Genomic DNA, 26,089 nt, shown 5'->3' on the forward strand with positions numbered 1-26,089 from the left:
ACCAATGCACTGCTCATCAAACCATGTTGTGGCAGCTTCCCACATAGAAGAACTAGAATGACTTACAACGAGGATATACAACTGCATATTAGGACTTTGGGGAGAAAAAAATTACTAGGAAGATTGGCAACAGATGTTAGCTCAGGGCCAATCTTCATCACTGAGAAAATAAAAAAGCATTTAAAAAAACCCAAAACAAAAGCAAAACAAACAAACAAAAAATCCAGGATGGCTTTGGAAGCCACTTCTGTATTCTGAGGAATAATATACTGTATTATTCACTTTGGGAAATCTGAAGCATACTCTCTTTAGACTCCAATTTATCAGTACTCATAATTTCATAGTCTAAATATTAACTGTCCACTTATTATAATAAACACTAGATTTGGAAATTGTAAAACAGTGAATGTGTTAGAAGGTATAATTTTCAGACAGGTACCAATAGAAAGGAATAGAATGGAAAAATAGACAAAGACCCATGTAAAAAATGATATGGAGGACTTACAATGAGTAATAGATGAAAATATACCAAGTCATGTTATCTACAACAGATTTGGCACCCACATAATCGATGCAGAATTAGATGGTTTTCAGAAAGTCTTGACATAAGAAAATGAAGCAGAAAATTTTAGAATATTCTCAAGATGATTGTTTATGCAACTGATGTTTTTCTAAAATGAGCAGAGGAAAAAGTGAAGACATGAACAAGCTATTAATGTGGAGAAATTGCCTTCATCTCCTATCACAATTTATAAATTTCAAAAACACTGGCATTCTTGTCTGTTTCTGTTTGTTCCTGCTTCACAGCAAATTTTTTCTTTTTTCCTTTCCAGAATGTGTAATATCCCAGGCTTTGAAAAATTTGAGCTCCATCGTTCACATATCAGCTTAAGAGAAATACTAAGAGATTAAAGAGGAAATTTTCAAAGTCTTGTTTAATCCAACATAGTTTCTGATTATCATCCACACATCATCCACACATACCAGTCCCCATTCATCATATTATGACATTTTTCTTATAGAGTGTGACCTCTATGAGAAGGATAACTGATCTGTGCACTACTTTATTCCCAGTGGCTAGAATATGTTTTGTTACCCAGTAACTGCTTAATAAACAGTTGTTTAATTAAGCACAATTATGAATAGACAAGGAATCTTTCTACTGTAAATGAATGAATAAGGTAACTTATGTGCCCCCATGAAAATATGAAATGAGGTGTGAATTACTTTCTGTATTTTCAAACACAGTATTTGGTATGATGTTACAAATTTCTAATTTCTAATAGTTCTAATGAATTTAAATATACCTGATCATGAATTTGAATTGTTTTTAACAACAGATCGTTAAGGATCTTCCTGCATTAAATCCATGTTTTCACCATCTGGTTGTGGTCATTTTGGCATAGCAACTTTATCTTCAGAAGTATTGATAGAAAGCAAAGGAAAAACCATCATGCCACTTCTCAATGCTTCTCGTCCCTCTCCTGTCACCTTCTTGCTGATGGGCATTCCAGGACTAGAGCACCTTCATGTCTGGATTGGGATTCCCTTCTGCTCCATGTACCTGGTGGCTGTGGTGGGGAACGTGACCATCCTGGCCGTGGTGAGGGCAGAGCGAAGCCTCCATGAGCCTATGTTCCTCTTTCTGTGCATGCTCTCAGTCACTGATCTGGTCCTCTCCACATCTACACTACCCCGCATGCTCTGTCTCTTCTGGTTTGGAGCCCATGACATTGCCTTTGATGCCTGCCTGGCCCAAATGTTCTTCATCCATAGTTTTACTACCATGGAATCAGGGTTCTTTTTGGCTATGGCTGTTGACCGTTATGTGGCCATTTGTGACCCACTGCACCACACCACCATTCTCACCCATGCTCGCATCACTATAATGGGTATTATTGTGGTAACTCGTGGTGTAGCCTTCTTTTCTCCACACCCCATCCTGCTCAAACAGCTGCCTTACTGCAGAACACGAATCATTGCCCACACCTACTGTGAGTTTATGGCTGTGGTGAAGTTGGCGTGTGTGGACACAGGGGCCACCACGAGATATAGCCTCAGTGTGGCTTCTATCATTGGCTCATGTGATGCCATTCTCATTGCCGTATCCTATGCCTTCATTCTTCGTTCTGTACTCCGTCTGCCATCCCGAGAAGCTAGCTTTAAGGCTTTGGGCACATGTGGATCCCACGTCTGTGTTATTCTTGTCTTCTATTCCACAGCTGGTTTTTCCATTTTTACTCACCGTTTTGGGAAAAATGTGCCTGCACACATCCATATTTTTATTGCAAATATGTACCTTTTGGTGCCCCCTTTTCTCAACCCCATTGTGTATGGAGTAAGGACCAAGAAAATACGGGAACATGTTCTTAGAGCACTAATGGTCAAAGTTTCCTGATTTTAGTTGGATCAATACAAAACATGATTCAAGATATATGGAAAGACAAGAGATGTAGGGAAAATAACTGCTCTCACCCCCACAAGCTGAGTTGCATTTACTACCTGAAAGTTGTTATTTACAGATGTCTAGAATATCTAAGAATTCTAACTAAACAAGTCATTTTACTGTTTTCATTTACTAAATAATAGTGATGAGGTCGTTAATCTCACTCTAAATATATATAACTTTCAGAGGTCATTATAGTAGAGAATGAACAGAAATTAGGAGGAAAAAAACCTAAGTAGATACTTAAAAAAGAGAAAAAAGGAAGAGATTCTGACAGCTATATGCAGTTTGGAAGAATCTTTTTTTTTTTTTTTTTAAAGATTAGCACCTCGGCTAACATCCATTGCCAGTCTTTTCTTCTTCTTCTTCTTCTTCTTCTTTTCTTCTTCTTCTTCTCCTTCTCCTTCTTTCTCCTTCTCCTTCTTCTTTTTTTCTTCTCCCCACAGCCTCCCAGTACATGGTTGCATATTCCGGTTGTAGGTCCTTCTGGTTGTGCTATGTGGATGCTGCCTCAGCATGGTTTGATGAGCGGTGCCACATCCGCACCCAGGATCCAAACCAGAGAAACCCCAGGCCACCAAAGAGCAATGTGTGAACTTAACCACTCCACCACAGGCCGGCCCCAGAAAGAATCTTGAGTCATATATAAGATTCTGATGTTTTAGAACAGGTAATAAATGTTTATCTCTAGTCTAATTGAATCAAATTGAAGGCTTGAGACAAGTGAGAGGAATAATAACACACAAAGATTTAAAAATGTAATTAAGAAGAAATAAGCACCCCCTCAAGGAAAGCAAACAAACAAAATTCATGAACATGAATTTGTGTGAAGGTGCCAAGTTTGATGTTAGAACTTTTATGGTTCCTAGGGCAATTTTGATAGAGGTCTGAGGTATTTCATAGAATAAAGCAATATTCTGGATTCCACTGTAAAATATTCTGGATTGACCTGTAAAATGTAGTTCATATATTCTGAATTGTATAGTTAGTAGCTAAGATCACCAAACTAGCAGGTTACCATGTGTGTTGAGTCTTCCTCGTTGGTTAGTTTATTTGGAACCCAGTATCAAGACACAAAACATGAAATCTCTTATCAGCTAATTCAAAATACTTCCCTTTTCTATTACCCTAGTACCTAGAACTAGCTTCCTTCTTTGTTCATTTTATCTAGCTTTCAGTAGTTTCCCACCTACGTATTTCTCTTCTGTTAAAAAATATTATCTAAGAGCTATGGGATGTTTTATTTTTCTAGAAGCCATCTGAAAAAGGGAGTCTTTGATATTTGTGCTCTGAAATGTTTCCCCATTTCTTGCTTTTTTATCCTAGGAACTTATATCCATATATCTATCTGTATTTACCAATTATTCAGTCCTTAACTATAGGTAGATGTAAATGTTTCTGTTTTGGAAAACATATTTGGCATTATTCCCTTGGCATAAGAAATTCAGGATTGGGAGCACTTTGAGGGTTATATTAATGAATGTAATTTGGACATAGTAAGTTTGAGATTCCTGTAGAATGTTAAATTGCATATGTCCTGAGGAAGAAGCTCTCAGCTAAGCTAACCATTCTATCTTCAAAATAATAAATGGTGGTGGTGGGTGAGGTCTATTATGAGTAAATTCACTCAGGCAGCAATTGCATGATGAAAAAAAATAAAAACATCTGAAAAATGCTAGAATTTTACTTCCTTGCCTCATCCACCTGTGCTTGCCTAAGACGTTATTACTTTACACCTATTGTCCCAGATTAATTACCAAGTATGCTCTTTCTCAATCTTTCCTTTTTCTTCTCAGAAAATGTGTCTTACCTTTGTCTTTAAGACAACAGTGACTTGTTACATTAAAAAAATATAAATATATATATATAGGGCACGGCCTGGTGGCACAACAGTTAAGTGCGCAGGTTCCCCTTCCGCGGCCCGGGCTTCGCCAGTTCGATCCCGGGTGCGGACATGGCACCATTTGGCAAGCCATGCTGTAATAGGAGTCCCACATATAAAGTAGAGGAAGATGGGCACGGATGTTAGCTCAGGGCCAGCCTTCCTCAGCAAAAAGAGGAGGATGGGCAGCAGATGTTAGCTCAGGGCTACTCTTCCTCAAAAAAGAAAAATAAATAAAAAAATTTTAAAAATATAGACTGTTGCATTTATTATGTATGAATGCTATTTTTTTTGAGGAGTAGTGAAATTAACAGACCTTAACTAGACAGTTAGGTAAGTTTCAACAAATGTCTAGGCCATGTAATCCACCCCACAATTATAAGACATTTTCATCACTCCTGGAGAGTTTCTCTCTTGGAAGTGTACTGTTGGGAAAATGTATAGTTTATGTAGTAGAAGTAGTCATCTTACCTCTGTCAGTAGGGCATCAAGGACTCAACTTACAATTTTAACAGTTTTAGGCTATTCATTTATTGCGTATTTATTGTGTATACAGGTTAGGTATATAGGTTCCTAATCCCAACCTATATTTAGGTTAGGAAGTCTTGGAGTCAGGATTCTGAATACATTTTTCCAGTGATTATTGGCTGTGATCGTACCGATAACATTTGTATGTACTTGTTATGCATGTGCCTGAAACAATTATTTTCATGACCCTGATGCTCAGAGATTCTTCCTATTTGATTCCCAAGCCTAGATCTTTGTTCTACCAGATATTTTCCATGGTCAGGACAACAAACTATGAGGATCAGAATCTCCTGGAGGGGACCTGTCATCAGAAGTTCTGTGTCAATCACTATGTATTCCCATGAGATATGGTCCATTTAGCTGCCACTTTACAGCCCTCTGTCCACAAGAAAACAAGTGGGCAGACAGATATTCTTTTAGCTCTCTGAGAGCTGGGTGTATTCCAGAAAGAGAAAAGACCCAGGTGCATGGGTAGGAGCATAAGTCTCAGGCACCGTTGTTTTGCTTGGGTGTAGTAGTAACTCAGTGCTTCCAATAGAAGGGTAGGTAAGAGTATTTTAGTAGATGAGAAACTCTGTAGGGATGGAATCTCTGGGCACTGCCCTGGAGGTTGGCCTAAGAAATGTACCAACCATATGCCTTACAGAGAAGCTTTTAGGAGAAGCTGTCATGATGCTTAGACTGGGCTTTCTAAAAGGGCAGCCAATGGGTTCGACTCACTATACCAAAAGTTCTACATTCACTAGCAAACAAAATGTATGCTATAATTTGTGAGAGACACTGTGGTTTTTTAATACAGAGTTATTTTTTAATTCATATGTTCCCAGTACCAAGAATTGGGTTCCAGACATATCAGCCACTTAATAATTTTTTTAAAAAATAGAAGTTCACTCATTCTATCATTTCTTGGGACAAACACACACATCTTGACCAGGAGTGACTGATTCACAAGTGTCAGTCTGTGGTTTATAGACATGCAGCTTTTGTTCTCCTTCTTGTAACACTTAACGGTCTAGGAACTGAAAGTGGAAGAATGGTCAGTGGTGAACTATTTACCAGAAAATCATGGTGTCCTTCCATTGCAAAGAAGCTGGAGACATGATTAAGGCTTAATTTATTGCATAGTTTTTGTTTTCATTAATTTTTAAGAGAACTGATTTGTGTAATTAATATAGAGGTTTTATATGTCAGTTTGTGCATGTTAGAACCTAAGAAATGTTTTGCCTCAGGAATAATTAATCCTTTGGATATTCTTAGTTCCAAGAAAAATTATAAAATGAAATAAAAGAAACAGGAAAAAATTATGATAATCAACTGAAAATCTACATACAAATTTTCAATTCTTTTTTTTTTTTCTTTTTTGGTAAGGAAGATTGGCCCTGAGTCAACATCTGTTGCCAGTTTTCCTATTTTTGTCTTCTCCTCAAAGCCCCAGTACATAGTTGTATATATTAGTTGTAGGGCATTATAGTTCAGCTACGTGGGATGCCACCACAGTGTGGGTTGATGAGCAGTGTGTAGATCCACACCCAGGATCAAAACTAGTGCATCCCACACTGCCAAAGCTGAGCGTGAGAACTTAACCACTCAGCAGTGAGGCAGGCCCCAAATTTTCAATTCTCTTAAAACTAGAGGCTTAATTTTGAAGGGAAATGTTGCATGTGGCATTATATTGGCTTTATAGGATATAGATTATTTTAACACTTTCACAATGAAAATGACTACCTTTTTGTGATTATACAATTGAAATATTTTTATATTTAAAAAAATTAAACATAGACAAGAAAAAGGGAAGAAAGTCAAAATACTATTCTGACAAAAAATAAAAAGCACAATAGGTCTTTTGTTAGTCTTCTTTCAAAGACTTTAAAGATCTTTCTTTAAATCCCAATGTGATCCTAATCTCCGAGGAAAGACTCTAAATTGCTCTTGTCTTATTTTGGAGAATCTCTGTCTCCACTCTGCCATTCAAACTAGTCTAAAGCCCTCCCTTTAGGAAATGATTTAAATTATTCATCAAACAAAAGCGAGAAAATTTCAGCTTTAGAATACAAATAACTGGCAGAAATAAATTCTATTTATTTGTGAATTACTTCTGAAGTCTTAATTCAAGTTCCAGATTGGTCATGTTTTAATTTTCATGGAGACCGCTAAGAAATATTAGAAAATATAATTCTAGGGGCTGGCCCCGTGGCCGAGTGGTTAAGTTCGCGCGCTCCACTGCAGGCGGCCCAGTGTTTCGTCAGTTCGAATCCTGGGCGCGGACATGGCACTGCTCATCAAACCACGCTGAGGCAGCGTCCCACATGCCACAACTAGAAGGACCCACAACGAAGAATATGCAACTATGTACCTGGGGGCTTTTGGGGAGAAAAAGGAAAAAAATAAAATCTTTAAAAAAAAAATAAAATATAATTCTAAATTAATAGATGGTAACCTGGAATAATACAAATAATAAATCTAGAAAGTGCAAAAGAGAAAATAAAATTTAGCTTAAAACTTAAAATGCAAAATAAAAATGGTAAAAGCAAATCCAAACATATGAACAATTACTTTTAATGTAAAAGGCTAAAGTTATAAATCTCGTTAAAAATAATCATATATTATACAAAAGAAGGAAAAAGAGCATATAAAGATGTTAAAAGTTAAAAAAGGGGGAAGCTAACAGTATACAAACTTTTTTTAAGAAGTAATATAGCTATTATTTTTGGATCATAATCAATGCTCAACTCAGTGCAAATATTCACTGATATTTGTTCAAATTTATTCAAAACAACGTTTGGAAGTGTGAATTCCAAAGTGTTTCATTTGTCACAATGTCAAATGGGCACCGTACATAGAAGCTGTCATTTTTAAAAATTTCACTTATAATTTTTAATAATATATATTTATTTTTGTAGCCATGTTTTATATTAAGTACCTTATTTCTTATTTTATATAAAGTGTACAACTTGATGATTTGATATGTGTATATATTGTGAAATAATCACTACAATCAAGTTAATTAGCATATCCTTCACCTCATATAGTTACCCTTTTTTGTGTGTGTGGTGAAAATACTTGGGATCTACCCTCTTAGCAAATTTCAAGTATACAGTACAGTCTTGTTACCTATAGTCCATGCTATACATTAGATCTCAGAGTTTATTCATCTAACATAACTGAAATTTTGTACTCCTTGACCAACGTCTCTCCATTTCCCTCTTTCCTCACCCCTTGGTAACTACCATTCTACTCTCTGCTTCTATGAGTTTGACTATTTTATTTTAACTTTGTTGAAGAATAATTGCCAGATAGAATTGTATATATTCAAAGTGTAAACATGCAATTAAAGTGTAAATGAAGTGTAATTATTTGATGTCCATATACATTGTGAAATGATTACCAAAATCAAGATAATTAACACATGCATCACCTCACATAGTGAACTTTTCTTGTGTGTGATGAGAATGCTTAAGATCTACTTTCAGCAACTTTCAAATACACATACGGTTATTATTAACTACAGTCACCATGCTATACAGTAGACTCTCAGAACTTATTCTTCTTAGAATTGAAAATTTATAACTTTTGACCTACATTAACCCATTTCCCCTCTCCCCTCAGCCCCTGGCAACCACCATTCTATTCCCTGTTTCTGTGAAATCAGCTTTTTTTTTCAGCTTCCACATATAAGTGATACTATATAGTGTTTATCTTTCTGTCTGGCTTATTTCACTTAGTGTAATGCTCTCCAGTTTGACAATTATAGATTTCACATAGAAGTGAGATCATACAGTATTTGTCTTTATGGAACCTGCCACTTTTTTCTCATAAAAAGCATCCTTGACACTCACTGTAAGTGGATTTCCTTATTTTCAGTGAAAATAAGTAAAAATGTTAATATTCTAACATTCATGTTCTAAATAGGAAGTTAAACCATTATAATTGTTATTCACACATCAATCATTCAGAAAAAGAAATGTAGCAACATTTTTAATTTCAATCAGTTTTCTGAGTGAAACATTGCTTTTCTTACAGACGACATTCTGATTAGAATTTGATGCATCAATTGATAACATTCAACATGGCTCACTAATAAGTTGATGGGTATACTTCACGAATATTCCATATTAATACAGTGCAATGTTTTACAATCTCTAACGCTATGAAATTACTTTATAAATCCTCTGAAGACTTTTATCTGAAAAAAAAAGTATGCTTGCATAATTTCGTTACTAACAGACAAAATAGAATTTAGGATGACAGCATTACTAGAGATAACAATGGCTATTTGATAATTAAAGAAATTTCAAGCAACCAAAACTCATAAATTTTTAAGACATATGCAACTAATAATCACTTCAAAACACTAAAACATTCATACAGCTGTGGAAGTAAACACATGAAAACAAACAGATTATTTATTCAGAGTTTACTGTAGCAACGGTATTGGCCATCATTGTCTGCCTTTTGCAGAGATTCAAAGGCTGTCAGAATAATGGGAAAATTTCCTAGAAAATAAAACAGAAAGCTTGAGATATGCTCTGAACAGAGGTTGTGAGCATGTGGAAACTAGAAGTGGACTTGTTATATGACTGATTCCCAGAACATACTTGGCTTTCTCTGGTTGGTCTTGTGTTGCAAGTGGAGTTGGTAGTTGTTGACCAAGTCCTGACCATTTTGGAATAATTGTTGTAGGGGTTGTGGATAGGGTTTTTGGACTTCCCACGTAGGTCAGAGTTCATTGTCATATAAGGTCTTATAAGGTCTGGCCATTTTCCATTGTCTATTCAATCTCTTGTAGAGAAAGAATTGTAAGAGGTAATAGAGAAATTTAATCATAGTTTGAGATTCTAAGGAATCTCATTAAATAATGAAATGATAGAAAAATTTTAATAAAGATAAAAAAGATTTGAACAACATGATTAACAATTAGACTTAATGGGTATATAAATCACTATATATCATGAGAAAGACTATTATTACCTTTTCAAGCACATACAGGATGTTTACAAAAATTAACCATGTATTGTGTCGTGGATTCAACAAATTTCAACAGATTGAAATTCTATAGTTTGTGTTATCTTACTACAATGGAATTAAATTAAGAATCAAAAACAGCTATGTGAAAGATTTCCATTTGTTTCAAAACTTAAGAATTACACTTCTGAGTTGCCCACAAATCAAGGAGATAAAAGTTGTGCTTAGATAAAAACATAGATTTAAATGTATGTGACAGAAAAGAATATAGGCTACAAATAACAGAGCTAAACACACATCTCAAGAATTTAGAGAAAATGTATAAATTTATAACCAAAGAGAAAAAATGTTGTAAATGATGATGAAGAAAGAAAACACATAACACATACATATATACACATACACACTTGAGATGATCAAATATTTGGCAAACTTACATAGTCTCTGCACTTAGGAGCTACATAATAACAGTTACAGGTATCGTAAAATGGTTTCCTTGCTTGTCATATGTGACAGCCCTGGCTGCAATATGTTTTAGAAATTATGGGAGGAGTAAATTGGGGAGGGTGAGTATAGACAATTATTTCAGGAGTTTTCCTGTAAAATGAGTGAGATAAATAGGGCAATAACTAGCAGATATGTGGTTCATGAAAATTATTTCTAAAGATATTTGATTATATCTTTTTTTTAAGATGGGTTTAAGGATAGCTTGCTCTTATGATTATAGAAATAATTCCACAGGAAGACAACAATGATTACCCATGAGAAAGAATGCAAAATTGCCAGAGCAAAATATTTGAGTTCCAAGACAAGAGAGGATATATCACACATGTTGAAAATTTGACTTTGTTAGGACAAAGACAGTTCATTCATAGTAGCAGGAAATCAGTAGCACTATACAAGCTCAGAGGCAGACAGGTGGATAGACGTGTTGATGGGATCTTCTCTTCTTTGTTCTCAGTGAAATTGAAATCTAGGTCATCATCTATGAGCGGAGATGGGGGAAGAGTGACAGAGGTTTGGGTTGAGAGAACATATGAAATAATTTTGAGGAGAGTGAGAAATTAAAAGACTTCAAAATTATATGCAATATTAGGGGCCCAATTGATATAGTAAATACGAATTTAAAGTGAGAGCAGCAGCTTGGTTGTAGAAGATATTTTTCTCCAGCCATGTTTGCTAGTACAGGTGCAGGCATGGAGTGGTCTGTTAGGTAATATACAGGATGGCCTCTATATATGGGCCCCTTGGACCCAGAGACTTCATGTCAATGCTGCTGAGTGGCATCACCTAGACAAGCAAGCTCCCTCAGATGCCCCCTTCTCCTAGGAGTTCCCCTGTCTTCCTTCCTTTTGGATGGTGGCCTCAGGCTATAGCCTCTGGAGTGTCTCATGCTGTGAGAGGCTTTCACCCTCTCTTCTCCAGCCCACAAGTAAACCTGTAAAAACGTGACTCAAATAAAGTTTGTTTGTACTACTGCTACATCATGGTTATATATTTTTCCTTGATCAGCCCCAAAATTCTTAAATTCACTACAATGTCACATAACGATAAGAAATAGATATATAGCCATTTGTCCATTAAAGTGTTCTAATATGAAAGGATAATAGAAATTTTAGATTATCATCTCAAATGCCAAAATGCTATAACTGCGAGTGGATCACTAAGGTAAAGTCCAAAATGTGCCAAGAAGACTGGAGCTGCAAAAGTCTTTTGTACTCACATTTCAAAGAGGAATGAGGCCTAAGAACCTGGAGATTTCTTCAACCCAGTTAAATAACTTCAAGAAACTTAGGCTGTATGATTCCTGGAGAGATTGTATTTAGATACCAAAGGGCTGGAGCAAGGAGAGACTTATGGTGGGGGAAGGAGAGATGTGTGTGACTGCTTCCTTTCCCTTTTTAAGCAGAGAAAATAAATTTTTTCCCACATCCTTCATCTATGGGCTGTCCAGCTGTTTGTGTAGGACAATTGACCTGGCTCTCATCACATCTCCCTAGAATAAATTCTAAGGTAAAGAGGAGAGGGAGAGTTGATGAACTTATTATATACTGTGAGGTTATTTGATAAGAAATCTATCTCAATTGTGTCTCTGTTTCAGAACTCTTCATATGCAAATTCAGGGTAAAATTGATAAAGATTGATCATACGCAACAGGGTAAGATTACAAGAGAATAAAGGGAGTTTCGGTCACATCTAAGAGTCTGACCTTGGATATTATGCTGGTAAATAAGGGAGTGAGGATTTGAAGAAGATGAGCATGTGGGGCATCAGAATTGGCCACCCCAAAATGTATCTCTTTGGCTTGATCATTTTTAAGGACAAAACCTTCTAAAGGAAATTCTGACCTTTCCCCTAAGGGCCTAAAGGAAGTTAAGATAGAAGGCCTGTCCCCAGGACAGGCTATCACATAGATAACTCTGGGTATAATAGACTGGGAGGTTCCTTGCTAAGCTTGTTAAGCTGATTTTTATCACAGTTTTCTCTCTCCAAAGTTCTCTCTCTCTCTCTCTCTCTCTCATCACATTGTCTACAGATGGCCCAGTAAACATTTTTTTATCAAACATTTGTTTTCCATTTCCAGATAAATTGCCTTCCACCCCTTTGAAGCCCCAAACCACTACCCACAACATCCTCCTTTGTCTTTAGCTGAAGAAGGTAATTAAGGTGGTGGCCTCACTCATTTTGGGAAGTTACTCAGTTTTCCAGGGTTTCTCCCATGTATGCATGTTATCACATTTTGTTTGATTTTCTCTTCTTATTCTGGCTCATGTCAATGTAACTCTTAGACCAGCCAGAAGGATCCAGAGGGATAGTTCTTCCTCCCCTTCCAGCAATAGCACTGAATTGTTGAAGATGCAGTCCTGGAGAGACAAGCTGGAAAGTTATAAGAAAGTAGGTGGAGAATGGATGACTTCCATTTGAGGTTATGGAAGGATTTGGGTTTATTAGTAATACAATCTAGGGTCTGCAATGGGAGATAATATCTGCAGCAGGATAGAGAACAAGATCTTTAGAGAAGAGGAGATCAAGGAATTGAAAAACCAGGTTATTGATATAATGAAGAATTGAGATAAGAACAATCTTAGAGAGGATAAAATGAACCAGCAACTAAAATCCACAAGGAAGATGCAATTTTTAATAATTCAGATCTGGAAGACAGAATGTCAGATATAAATGGTGCAAATAATGGCACCTTCTTAATAAGGTTGTGAGTGTGTATATTTCTGTCTGTGTGAATACAAAAAGATCACACTTATGAAGAATTTAGCAAAATTCCAGGTGTATAATAAGCCCTTGATGAATATTTGTCATAATGATGATGATTACAATTACACTGATGATGTTGTAACTACTTTCCTGAAAGAATGTTAACCTGGAATTCTCCTAGGGCATTTTAAGTGATTTATCTTTTCCTTTCATTCATTCATTCAACAACACTTGCATAAGTGTCTATTTACTGTCAGGCATGGTATTAGATATCAGTGACATAGTTTCCATTCCATAAGTCCAGAAGGCACCAATCATACCTTAGTCTTATGAGATTGATGTCCCCAGCGTTATATTTATTACAGCCTGTGTGACTATATTCTAAACACCTAGACTGGCATCACAGTCATTTAATAAATATTTACCAATATGATAAACTAGAGAGTAGAAGAACACAAAGTACAGTTGAAATGTAACACATAAACCTAATTTAATGTCAAAAAAAGTCCTTGAGGCAGTGACATTTATCTGTAACCTTAAAGTAGGTAGGAAATGAGAAGGCGTGGGAGAGAGAAATAGAATATTATAGGCTAAAGCAAAAACATGAAACAGAATCTTAAAAGGAGACAGTAAAAAAAAGTCCAGACTGGTTGAGACTCAAGGAAACTCAAGGATAAGCTATGCAGCAGAAAGTAATGCCAAAGGGAACGCAAGGAACTGCTTATAAAGGCACTTGCTGGTCATTTTGGATATTGTCAGTTATGATTCATAGAATTTGCCACTTTGCATGAGAAGGAACACAGACTGTAATTCAGGTATACTTCATTTTTAAATCTTGATTACATAGTGATTAAGTAGATGCAATGTAGACCCAGAGATACCTGGATTCAGATCCTGATGTCATCCTTTATTAGCTGTAATATTTTACAGAAATTATTTCATCTATCCGTCTCTCTGGTTCCTCATCTGTTTAGTGGTAATTTTTTATTTCCAAAGGCTGTTTTGAAGATCATTAAGAGAAGGAATTTTAAACACCAAGCCTAGGACCTAGAAAATGATGACCTCTCAGTACATAAACATAATCCTTTTCTTGGTTCTATGGTTTTATAATATTTTTCCTTTTATATTCTGCAAATATATTCTATTTGAAAGCAGTCATCAGACCTTTGGGAAATATTAATATTTTTATTTATTATCTTAAGAGAGAGTTGACAATAATTACTTTGCCTGAAAGCAATTTAGGTCTTGTACTTTGAGAAAAAGCCTCATATCCCAGAGGGCCACTGAGTCCCCTGCCACCTACACCTTTTAATCCAGTGAGATTATGAGTTGAGTATAATTCAACTCACATTTGCTGCATCTGCTCCTTATAGAATCTGGCTCTCTAGATGACTTTCTGCTTTTAATTTGGGTGAGTTGTTAGAGATAGAGGACAGGAAAAGAGAAGAGAGGACTATATTCAAACACCTGCATTTATAGAATTATGAGATCCTCAAAGAGTTAATGTCTACTTCTTTGAATATCCTTACCAAAGTTAAGAATAAATATAGTAGACATATAATATATTTAAAAGGTGAAATGGATCCTTTCTCCCATAACTGATGGAAATATAGCCACCTGTTGATTAACTAAACTATAGGGAGCATAGGCTCATAGATACTCCAAATTAGAATTACAATAGCATTAAAGCTGGTTGACTAGGATAGACGTTGGGGCCACAGACAGCTACCTGTGAGCAAAGAACAGCCAGCTCCCTCCCACTCAACATTAGACGTTGATCAGTCATAGCAATCCTTGTGAGAGGAAGACTATTTAGGAGTAAGGTAAAAAACTGTTTAGTAAGGCGGTCAATTAGGCAAGAACAAGCCATCATCAACCTTTTTTCTATATTTCTTTTATTTTCAAAACACTCCAGCCCACTACATTCTCCTAGTCACATTAACCATTGTTATTTTTGTTGTAGTTAATCTTCACACTAGTTAGTTTGTACAGATAAGAGAGAGTAGAAAGTATAGAAGGATTTTCAGACTAAAACCTTGTGGGACATAAAATTTCTCCTGCATAAATTTTCTAAAGGAAAAGTGTCGACATCTTTCTACCACTTCCACACCCAGACCTTGGTTTCTGGCCTGAAGTGTAGAAAGACTAATAATTCTAGGAAAAATTTCAGGGTATGTTTTAATAGGCACAACAGAGAGTTTTGCTTGTGCTTTTCAATATAAGCTTATTTAAATATATCCACGCATATTTGAATGCACTTGAGCATTAATATAATGTTCTTGAAGGAGCCTTTACATTGTATTCAAAAAATTAGAGTCCCTGTGTGCTTGTGTCTCCGGATATCATAATTTATGATAACCCATGATAAAACTTCAGATGTACGAAAATTTGGTTGTTGTCTCTTTAGGCATATGTGAGTAAAGACGTCTAGGTCTTCTCTGAATGAAGATGTTAATTTTATTAAAAACTATTGAGACTAAACAGAGAAATGTAAATAGCTTTATGTTTCTCTGGAAGTTGAGATCTGGTTAATCAAGATCTTCAAGCCCTTGGAAAAAGCAGTAATTTACTTGAAATCCACTTTTGATTAGGACAGAGACAGTTGCTCTGTCTCTCTATGCTGAAGTCTCATCTTAAAATCGTGGAAGAGCAAAGCAATGATCAAGATTTCCCAAAGAGCAGAAAACCTTTTATTTCGCTATGGGAAAAAATGGCAAGGACAATTCTTGTGTCTTAACTCTGATATTTAGGCATCTTGTGTAAATCTCAATAAATATAAGAAAGAGCGTCATATTTATGAAAGCATTAGGAAGCAGCATAGAGCAGCAGGTAAAAATATGGCCTTGAAGTCACACAGACTATGCAGTTACTTGTATCATTCTATTATTAAGCATTTTCCAATACCGGTCTTTGGGCTGGGTCATGGTAATACCTAGCTGTGCTATGGATTCTATACTGAGGAGAATTTAATCTTATGGGAGAGACAGGAGTCATAATAATAATATACTTATAAAGGGGCCGGCCTGGTGACGGAGTGGTTAAGTTCGCATGTTTTACTTCGGCAGCCCGGGGTTGACCAGTTCGGATCCGGGTGCGGACGTGGCACAGCTTGGGATGCCACGCTGTGGTAGGCGTCCCACGTATAAAGTAGAGGAAGATGGGCATGGATGTTAGCTCAGGCCAGTCTTCCTCAGCAAAAAAGAGGAGGATTGGCAGCAGGTGGCTCAGGGCTAATCTTCCTACAAAAATAAATAAATAAATAAATAATATACTTATGAATCTAATATTCTACAATTGGATGATACCGATCAAAAATAAATGTAAAAAAAACATAGAAAGATACAATGAGAGCACAGAAAAATAACCTGCAAATTTCTGTCTGAGGTAATCCAGACAAAAGTCAGAGAGGAGATTACTTTTGACCTAGACACTACAAGAAGAGGAGTGGTTCACAGGGTGAAATGAATAAAAGAGAGGGAGAGGAAAATTGCAATCAGAAAAGTATGAGAAAAAGGACGCAATTTTACAAAGAAACATGGCACATTGGGGGAATAATTAGAAGTCTTTAACCTCATGGAGGATATAGAAAGAGTAACTGGTGAAAAGGTTGGAAAGAATAGTTTATGTTGTTGTCTAAAATGCATATCTGATTATGCTTAGATGCTTTACTGGAGCCCCATTACCTGTGGAATAATTACCAAATCCCAATGCTTAATTTCTTAAATTCTTGCTCTGTGTAAGATAGTGTTCTAAGTTGTTAACATATATTAATTAACTTAATCCTCCCAACAACCTTTTGTTTAGCCCACTTTCCAGATTAGGAAACTGAGGAAAAGAGAGACAATTAGTAAGTATAAGACAAATTAAATTTGTAACGGAGATAAATGCATTTAATAAAAGGACATAAGGAGTCTGATGAGAATGAAGATAATCAGATAGAAGGAAAAAGAGCAGAAGTGATAGCATTACTCGTTATAGTTGATCCCTAGTTCAAGGTTTATTGAGCTTTATTACTTCGCAGCCAAATATAATAATTGAATGTATTAGGTAAATGATCATTTTATAAAGCCCTGGTCAGACTGAGGAAAATTTCAAATAACACTGAGAGTATGTCTAATGAAATGTATAGTGTGTTTAATGTGCTGTGCATTCTCCAAAAAATACTGGATAATGTAAGCCATATTCCAGTTTAATGAGACACTTGACCAGAATTTATGAATTACAATGGAGTAAAGAGAGTCAGTATTTGTAATCTCATTATTATTATATGTAATTGATTTATTTCTAATTAATTAACAGTGCAGAGTTTGTTAGAGGGATAAACACAATTTTCTAGGATGATAAAAAGAATCCTGTCACTGGCCTAGACTTACATCAAAATTATATTTCAGTTGTTTCAATATAGATGTAGAATATGTACCTTTAAAATCAGCAGAAAATACTGATTGAATTCAAGGTCTTAACACTGATAAATGCTTAATAACAACAAAAGAAACATAATTATTTTAAACTACTGTCTAAAATAATACAATATAGATTATCAAGTTTCAATGAAAAGGCTAATTTTTTAAGTGTTTAAAATCGTCTTGAGAAATCTGACTTTAAAATTATAAAAAATATTAGTCGGTGATAGTAGAGTATGAATTTAATATATGTTACAGGAAATAGTGAGTGTGACAATGAGAATAGTGTGTGTTTTGCAGTCATACAGCATTGTGTTAGAATTCTGGTGTCTTGTCCACTCTTTCTGTGACGCCATTGCATTATCCGTAACAGTCTGGGCTTCTATTTCCTAGTTGGTAAAATTGGAAAAATGATATTTAGTTTGCATTGCTTTTCTAGCTTAAAATTAATATATACAAAGATTCCAGGACAATGTCTTTTCCTGTTGGGATCAACTAAGTGTTACTTTCCTTCCTTACTTCATATAAAAAATGAGATGAAAGGAAATCACACTAATAGTGTGTAATTCAAAAGAGACACAAAGTGTATGGATGTCTGAAGGGACTAATGTGTTCAGATACAAGTAATAAAAGTTAAGAAGAGGGCACAGAATGTACAGAATGGTTGAAGTAGAAAATTCGTATTTTTGAAAACTAGGTTTATGATAAGTGGGTATATCAGCTGAGAAAGTTTCACTGCAAAAGAGAGAACTTAGTAGAAGCATAACTTGTTAAACCTCAGAGTTTGTGCAGATTTCTATGCAGAAGACAGGTGAGTCTGTAGACCTCCATAGGAAGGTTCAGCACTGTCTCACAGCTCCTGGGGATGGGTTCTGTGACAGTACTAGAAAAACACGTACTAGATTGTCTAAGAAATGAGGAACCATACTTGAGAGGACTCAGGCATTACCTAAAAATTATATTTCAGGATGACATTAAGAAGGAAGTTTGGGCTAAATGAATTCTAAGATCCATTCCACTTATAATAGCCGACGTTTCTGCCAAAACCTAATTTGGCCTAATGATTAACTCAAATTGTGAATTCAAAAAGTGGTGTTGAATTGTATTGTAAATAGATTTTAACAAGTTCTTTTTTTTGTTTTGTTTTGTTTTTAACAAATTCATGAGATTCATGACTTGATTTACAGTACTTATTTTGTGTGTATTTGCATAGTTGTTGCCTAGTGTTACTAAGTCTTTTTTCACTCTACATTACAACTTTGGATGTTTTTTCACATGATGTTTTGGGGGCTTCCAGATTTGTTTTTCATTTGTTGTTAGATTTGGTTGTGATGATCTCGACAGAAAACTTTTGCCCTAAAAAAGAGGATTCCATCCACAAAAGACAGAGAGCAGAAGCACAATGGGACCAACCAATAAATCTCAAATATCTCCAAACACCTTCTTGCTGATGGGCATCCCAGGACTAGAGCACCTTCATGTCTGGATTGGGATTCCCTTCTGCTCCATGTACCTGGTGGCTGTGGTGGGGAACGTGACCATCCTGGCCGTGGTGAGGGCAGAGCGAAGCCTCCATGAGCCCATGTTCCTCTTTCTGTGCATGCTCTCAGTCACTGATCTGGTCCTCTCCACATCTACACTGCCCCGCATGCTCTGTCTCTTCTGGTTTGGAGCCCATGACATTGCCTTTGATGCCTGTCTGACCCAAATGTTCTTCATCCATAGCTTTACTGCTATGGAATCAGGCTTCTTTTTGTCCATGGCCATTGATCGTTATGTGGCCATTTGTCATCCACTGCGCCATACCACCATTCTCACCCATGCTCGCATTGTCAAAATGGGAGCTTCTGTGGTACTCCGAGGAGTGGGTTTCTTTACTCCACATCCCATCCTGCTCAGGCAGCTGCCCTACTGCAGGACTAACATCATTGCCCACACCTACTGTGAGTTCATGGCTGTAGTGAAGCTGGCATGTGTGGACACAGGAGCCACCAAGCGTTACAGCCTCAGTGTGGCCTCTGTCATTGGTTCCTGTGATGGCTTTTTCATCGCTCTCTCTTAAAGTCTTAAAGCTCTAGGCACATGTGGCTCCCATGTCTGTGTTATCCTCGTTTTCTACTCCACAGCTGTCTTTACCTTCCTCACTCACCGCTTTGGTCACAACGTGGCCCCCCAAATTCATATCTTCGTTGCCAATATGTACCTTCTGGTACCACCTTTTCTTAACCCCATTGTTTATGGTATTAGGACCAAGAAAATTCGAGATCATGTCCTTGGTTCTCTAAGGGTAAAGGTTGCTTGATTGTGCTGAAATTGTTTGCAGAGATGGTGTCAGAATAGGAAAGGAAGAGTGCAAATAATTGATCCCTTTCTCATAACTGACATGAAATTTTCTTCCACTGGAATCAGACATTTTATCAGGTTTTAATAGGGAAGAGTAACCACACATAATGGAAATTCCTCAATTCTAACGAAACTAGTAAGCATGATGTATTTTGTGTGCACTTGGATTTTAGGGAGGTTACTTAGAACTTGATGAATTGGAAAGGGATCCCCTTCTGCTCCTTGCTGCTACTGATCTTCTACAGTGTAACTGGGGGTAATAGTTTATTTTCAAATAGGGAGTGATTAAAAAAGGGAAAACTCCCATGAGAGCTTCAGAAATTCCACATGAAAGTATCTCCAATTGGAAATTTAATGATTGCTGTCAATATTCTACAGAAGGGTCACTATAACAAGGTGGCTGTCCTATGAATACAACAAACAGTAGTGCATTGTATTCACACGAATTGACACAGAGGACAAGTGGTCAAACAGAAATGTGAAAAGTTCAACATTGCAATAATCAAGTCCACAGATATTTAAACATTGTATTGCTTGTAGAATATTCTCTCTCCATAAAGAATAACCTATGCCTGCTATTGTTTTATTAACTAGCATGAGGTTTCCTTAAAGCTTCATCACAGAGTATCCTGAAAACAAAAATAGCTTTATATCTGATGCTAGGTACTTGGGAGCTTACCCAGAGTTTAGGCAGGAACACAGAGCTAGATTCAAATATGCTGGACTTTCAGATATCACACGTCCTTGTTAAAGGAAGAAGTCTGTTGTTACAAATAATAATTTACATTTTTTAGAGATTATGCTACTGGTGATATTGAAAATGAAATTATTAAAATGGATATAAAATATTTTAGTGGGAGAAATCCAAATAATTCCTCCTTTAAAAATATGATTGCTTCCTTCATTTCTTACCTTGCACAGGATGAAAATTGCTCTGGAGGCACTCAATAAATACATGCTGAACTTGATTGAATTGATGTTCTCCTTTTGTGATTTACTATCTGTAAAGTATTTATACCTTCTTTCTTTTCTCACCATTTCCTTCTTTTTAATCTAGGAACTTCATAGAGGCAAATATCTGGGCTGCCTCTCTCCATTCCTCTTCCTTAAACTGTAATAAATATCATTGTTCAGGCTCTTATCATTTCCAATTTCAACAGTTTCAACAGTTTCCACCTGCATTTTCAAGGCAATAGATTTTAATTAACGGGTCCAATGCATCCTCTACATTGAGATCACAGTTATTCTCCTAAAAGTGAAAAAACACAAAACAAAGCTGATTGTGCCAGATCCGTGCAAGCTCCAGGATGGCAAAGCAAAGCTTTGTGAATTACCTTTCTCTTATTCTATATATCCCTTGCACTCTTTGTTTCATTCTCCCTGATGTTCTAGGGAGAGAGAATAAGATGTGTGAACATGTGTGGATCTTAAGATAGGAAGGGGCTTCATACATTCAAAGAACTGAAGGAAGTCCATTTGGTGGGCTAGAGTACAGAGAGTGAAGTGAAGAGAGTCTGAGTAAGGGTGGGATGGCAGCATGCAGGGGTGAGTAGGGCGTGCTAAGGATTCTCAATTTTACCGTAAAAACAAGAGGAAGACAATGAAAGTTTTATGCACAGGGATGACTCAATCAGGTTTGCATTTTATAATGATCATTGTGGCTGCAATGAGGAAAATGGGTTGAGACAATGACTGGAAAAAATGAAGACCTTTTAGGAGATTATAAAATTTTTCTAGAACAATATGATAGGAACTTCATTCAGGTTGGTAGCAATCATGATAGAAAAGAATGAAATTGATTTGAGTACCATGAATATACTTTAGGCTGTGGGACATGGCTTAATGAAGACTGACAAATTCCCAGGTTATATGAAAGTTTCTTACCCTTACAATATTATCCTAGGCCTAGAGTCTAGAGTGAATGATTGATGAAGAACCTTTGTGTGTGTGTGTGTGTGTGGTGTGCATTTATCCATATAAAAATATTTGAAGACCTGCCATTTGCCAGTCACTGGGGAGGTAATTGTGAACAGACATCTCCAATCATTATCTTCAAAATGTTTACATTTAACCACTTTCTCCGACAAAATAATTCTCAACAGTTTCTCCCCTGCTTTTACTCTCAAGTTGAGCTTCTGACTACTGCTGAGGGTCTTTCTGAAACTCAATCTCTCCTAAACCTAGCACTGTCCAATGTTTTTTTCTAGAGCTTCTCTCTTTTTTCTACTTTAATCTCACTTCTCTGTTTCTTTTTCTATATCTTATTACCAAACAATGGTCTTAATTTAGTCAATTAAAATTGTACTTAGTGCATACATTTTTTCCAGCTTTTTGTGGGTTCTAATTGCATCTAGGAAATCATGACTCCTATTTTCAGTTCAAGTTTTGCTTAAGGAGGACCCAAGCCCACTGGAAATTAAAATGATTTTAACTATTGATTTTAAAGCAAACTAGAGCAATTTGTATATAATTGTATAACATCTGCTCTTATCCACATGTGGTATCCTCAGTGATTGGCTCTGGGATTTGTTCCCCAGAATATCCAAGCCAAATAAAACTCTCGGCCTAACAAAGAGGCCACTGGGGACCCAGGAGGGCCAGGGCAAACCAGCATAAATCTGCCTCCAGTTCAGACACCCCATCTTATTCTGGACATCAACCGATCTTCCCCATACCTCAAGTGGATGGCTGCTTTGCTGGCCTCACCCCCACTGTGACTGGACTCGCAACCCTCTACAGGTATTACTCTAGGAAAGGGAGGAAAAGATAGAGGGAAAAGAGTAAAAAATCCTGAGATTCAAATTCTTGTAGGGAAAACATTCTGAAATCTTTTCATCTAAATACGATAATCAACAACATTTGTAAGGTCGCAGTTGGCATCTACCATCCTTAGAATGCCCAGTTACATTCTTTAGAAATTTTCTTTCTAATTTTTATACCTTGATTGATGATGTCTTTATTTATAATCAATGTTGATGCAGTTATTGCTGGCAGTCATTCCTAATAGCTCACATGAAACTTTACATGCTGCTTAAAGTTCTAATATCTTAATGCCACCACCACATGGAGAATTTTCATCTATGATATTCCTGACAGATGGTAGTTCAATTTCTACCTGAAAACTCCCACTGATAGTGAACTTCTGGTTTCACAGGGTTGTCTTTTGTTTGAGTTTGTGGTAGGATCCTTTCCTTTATTGAACTAAAATTTACCTTTTAAAGTTTTTTTAGCGACTTTTATTTAGCCAGGTATCTGTCTCTGGTGACACTAAATGTTTTCTTCCCTCTAGCACATAGTGAATGTAAAAATACTTGAGGATAAAATTCCAGGGCCATCAAACTTTCCTTCTTATGGTGTCAAGACTGTTTGTTATTTTCCTCACAGTTGCAGGAAACAAACCAAACAAAACAAACAGTATTTTTTGCATGTCTCAAACTTTGTACCTCACAGAAAAAGAAGAAAGTGTTCACCAAAGCATTCAAAGAATTATGCCAGAAACATTGCATGTTTTATACAATGTTGGAATTTAATGATGGATTTAATCCTCACAGCAATCTTTGATAGGTAAGCCTCATCTTTCTTTTGAGATGAGGAAATGAGGCTCAAAGCCTTGAACAACTTGGACAGGTCACATAAAATAGGTGGCAGGGCTGAGATCATATCCCAGACATTTGCTATCTCAAAGACTTTGCAATTTTCACTATACCAAGTTACCTTCCAGGAGACCTGCCAATCATTCAGCTATAGTGTACCTTTTACCAAATGCAGTTGATATATGAAATCCTTAGATATGGATAACTCAATTTATGATGTATAAATGCTCAAATAGTATTTTAGCAGATGTGCCACTCTGTTTTGGGCTCTTAAATATTTAGAGAAAATCATTTAGCAAAAGAGATGAGTAATCCACGTTTATCAACAACTAAAACAAAAAAAAGGACACAATATTAATATTAGTATATTTTTATTTTTTTAAATAGCTTTGTGTTACATTTTCATTCTTTTATTTTAAGGTTTTATTGAAACTTTTTTTTCTGTAGTTACCTTTTACAAATATTATTTAGGTAATATTTCTAACAAAATCTGGAGTCTAAACCTTAATAGTGAAATAATTTCAATCGTATATTAATAACAAAAAAGCCTTATTCCTATATCTTGTTTTTGTTTTTATTATATGCTTGTTTGGTTTTGCCTTTTATTATATTGATTGAGTATACTCTCTAATCAATAGCCTTCCTCAAATAATTTGTAAATTTGTAAATATGTACTGTATTTCTTTTCTTTTCGTTTTCTAAGATTGACACCTGAGCTAAGATCTGTTGCCAATCTTCTTTTTTTTTTTTCCCTCCTCTTCTTTTCCCCAAAGCTCCCCAGTACATAGTTGTATATTCTAGTTGTGAGTGCCTCTGGTTGTGGTATATGGGACTCCGCCTCATCATGGCTCGATGAGCGGTGCCATGTCCACGCCCAGGATCTGAGCCAGCAAAACCCTGGACCGCTGAAGCGGAGCACACGACCTTAACCACTCAGCCGTGGGGCCACCCCCTGTGCTGTATTTCTATTCAAATAGTTATGTAGGTTAAAATATTTAACAAATACAATAGTCATTTCTATAGAAATATGTATTACAATTAACCTCGAAACTACACTCTCCATAAAAACACATAAATACTCATATATACAGAAGACCATTAATTTGCCTTTACTTTTACCCACTCCCCAACCACACTTTATTGAGTAATCTGGAACTTTAATAATAAATTATCTATTGAGGCATTTTTGTGCTCCAATTTTGTCATCCAGTATATGTTATTTCTCTAGAGTACCATCATGCTTTTCAAGTATAAGGTCAGTAGATTTCCTAGGTTCTTTGTCAAAATCAACAAACACTCCAGAGAAGAATCTCAAAGCACCAAGACCAATCTCAAGAACTGTGGACCCTGGGATGAGGAAATCCAACTTTCTCATCTAGCTTGTCCATACCCCCACCTCCTGCTTGTAATGTTGAAAATATTAAGTCTCCTGCCAGGTCCTGCTGTGTGGGAAAAATCCTACAGGATTGCACAAATTGAATATCAAATGGGATCAGAGCAACAGGAGAATCTCAACTATAGAGTTGATATGTTTTATTCAGAATCTATCCCTGAGACTACTTCTCCTTCTTGCAGAGAAAGAAGGCTGGGATTATCCCCCCGCCTTACCCCAAGTAGCTAAAACATTCATTTGATCATGAGCTGACATAGTATAATCATGATTATCACTGTAAACTGCTATAATACCCATCATTTTCGGTGCAAATGATGCAGTGATTTCAAAATGTGTCTTGTTTCTTTCTCTGTAGGAATCAGACCTTGGGGAGCACAGGTTAGGGATGTCCTCTTGCAACAACTCCGTTTCTCAGCCCTTGATATTTGTACTAGCTGGAATTCCTGGCCTAGAATCTTCCCATGGCTGGTTCTCTATTCCTTTTTTCTTGGTATTTGTCATTACAGTCCTTGGCAATACCACCATCTTATGCATCATACAGGTGGAAAAGAGTCTTCATGAGCCCATGTTTCTCCTTCTGGCTATGCTTTCAGTTGTTGACCTGTCCCTGGTCAGTGTCACTGTGCCCCGCATGCTGGATATCTTCTGAATGAAGGCCAAAGAAATCAGCTTCAATGCCTGCCTCACACAGATGTTTTTCATTCCTTCCTTTTATGTCATGGAATCTGGGATCCTCCTCGCCATGGCTTTTGACAGATTTGTGGCTATCTGGTATCCTCTGAGATATACAACCATCCTTGCTAAGAACATGCTTGTGAAGATGGCATTGGCTGTCCTGGCAAGAGCAGTGGCGGTACTGAGCCCAGTACCCATCCTGGCAAAAAGACTGGAAAGCTTCCAAACCCACATCATTGCTTACTCCTACTGTGCCTACATGGCTGTGGTGCAGATAGCCTGTGGAGACATCTCTGACCACATTGTCTATGGCCTCATGGTTATTGTAGCATCTGTTGGATTTGATCTGTTTTTTATCATTCTGTCATATGGCCTGATCCTCCATGCTGTCTTTCAGATACCCTCTTGGGAGGCATGGGGTGAAGCTCTCAGCACGTGTGGCTCTCATCTTTGTGTCATTGCTCTCTTTTATTCTCCTGTTGTCTTCTCTGTGCTGGCCCAGATTTTAGGCTACCATATGGCTCCCTATCTACAGATCATTATTGACAATCTCTACTTCCTGCTGCCTCCCATGGTCAATCCCTTGATTTATGGGGCCCGACCAAGCAAATGCACGAGTGGGTGCTACGAACCCTCCACTGTCATGGAAACTGA

General features: G+C 36.7%; 2 protein-coding genes and 1 pseudogene across 2 annotated transcripts; all 3 read left to right on the top strand.

Annotated features, from left to right (window-relative positions):
- The first annotated feature begins 1,453 nt into the window (after positions 1 to 1,453).
- LOC124251771 (olfactory receptor 52M1-like) lies at positions 1,454 to 2,398 on the top strand. Its single transcript, XM_046684617.1, has one exon. The coding sequence runs from the start codon at positions 1,454 to 1,456 to the stop codon at positions 2,396 to 2,398; it is 945 nt and encodes a 314-aa protein (XP_046540573.1).
- A 16,435-nt stretch (positions 2,399 to 18,833) lies between these two features.
- Positions 18,834 to 19,733, top strand: LOC124251753 (olfactory receptor 52M1-like). The gene is given in 1 exon segment (XM_046684586.1): positions 18,834 to 19,733. A coding segment is annotated over 1 exon segment (900 nt).
- Positions 19,734 to 25,145: 5,412 nt separating this feature from the next.
- On the top strand, positions 25,146 to 26,089 carry LOC124251988 (olfactory receptor 52K1-like; annotated as a pseudogene).

The sequence above is a fragment of the Equus quagga genome, chromosome 14, assembly GCF_021613505.1.
Source record: "Equus quagga isolate Etosha38 chromosome 14, UCLA_HA_Equagga_1.0, whole genome shotgun sequence".
NCBI classification, from domain to species: domain Eukaryota; kingdom Metazoa; phylum Chordata; class Mammalia; order Perissodactyla; family Equidae; genus Equus; species Equus quagga.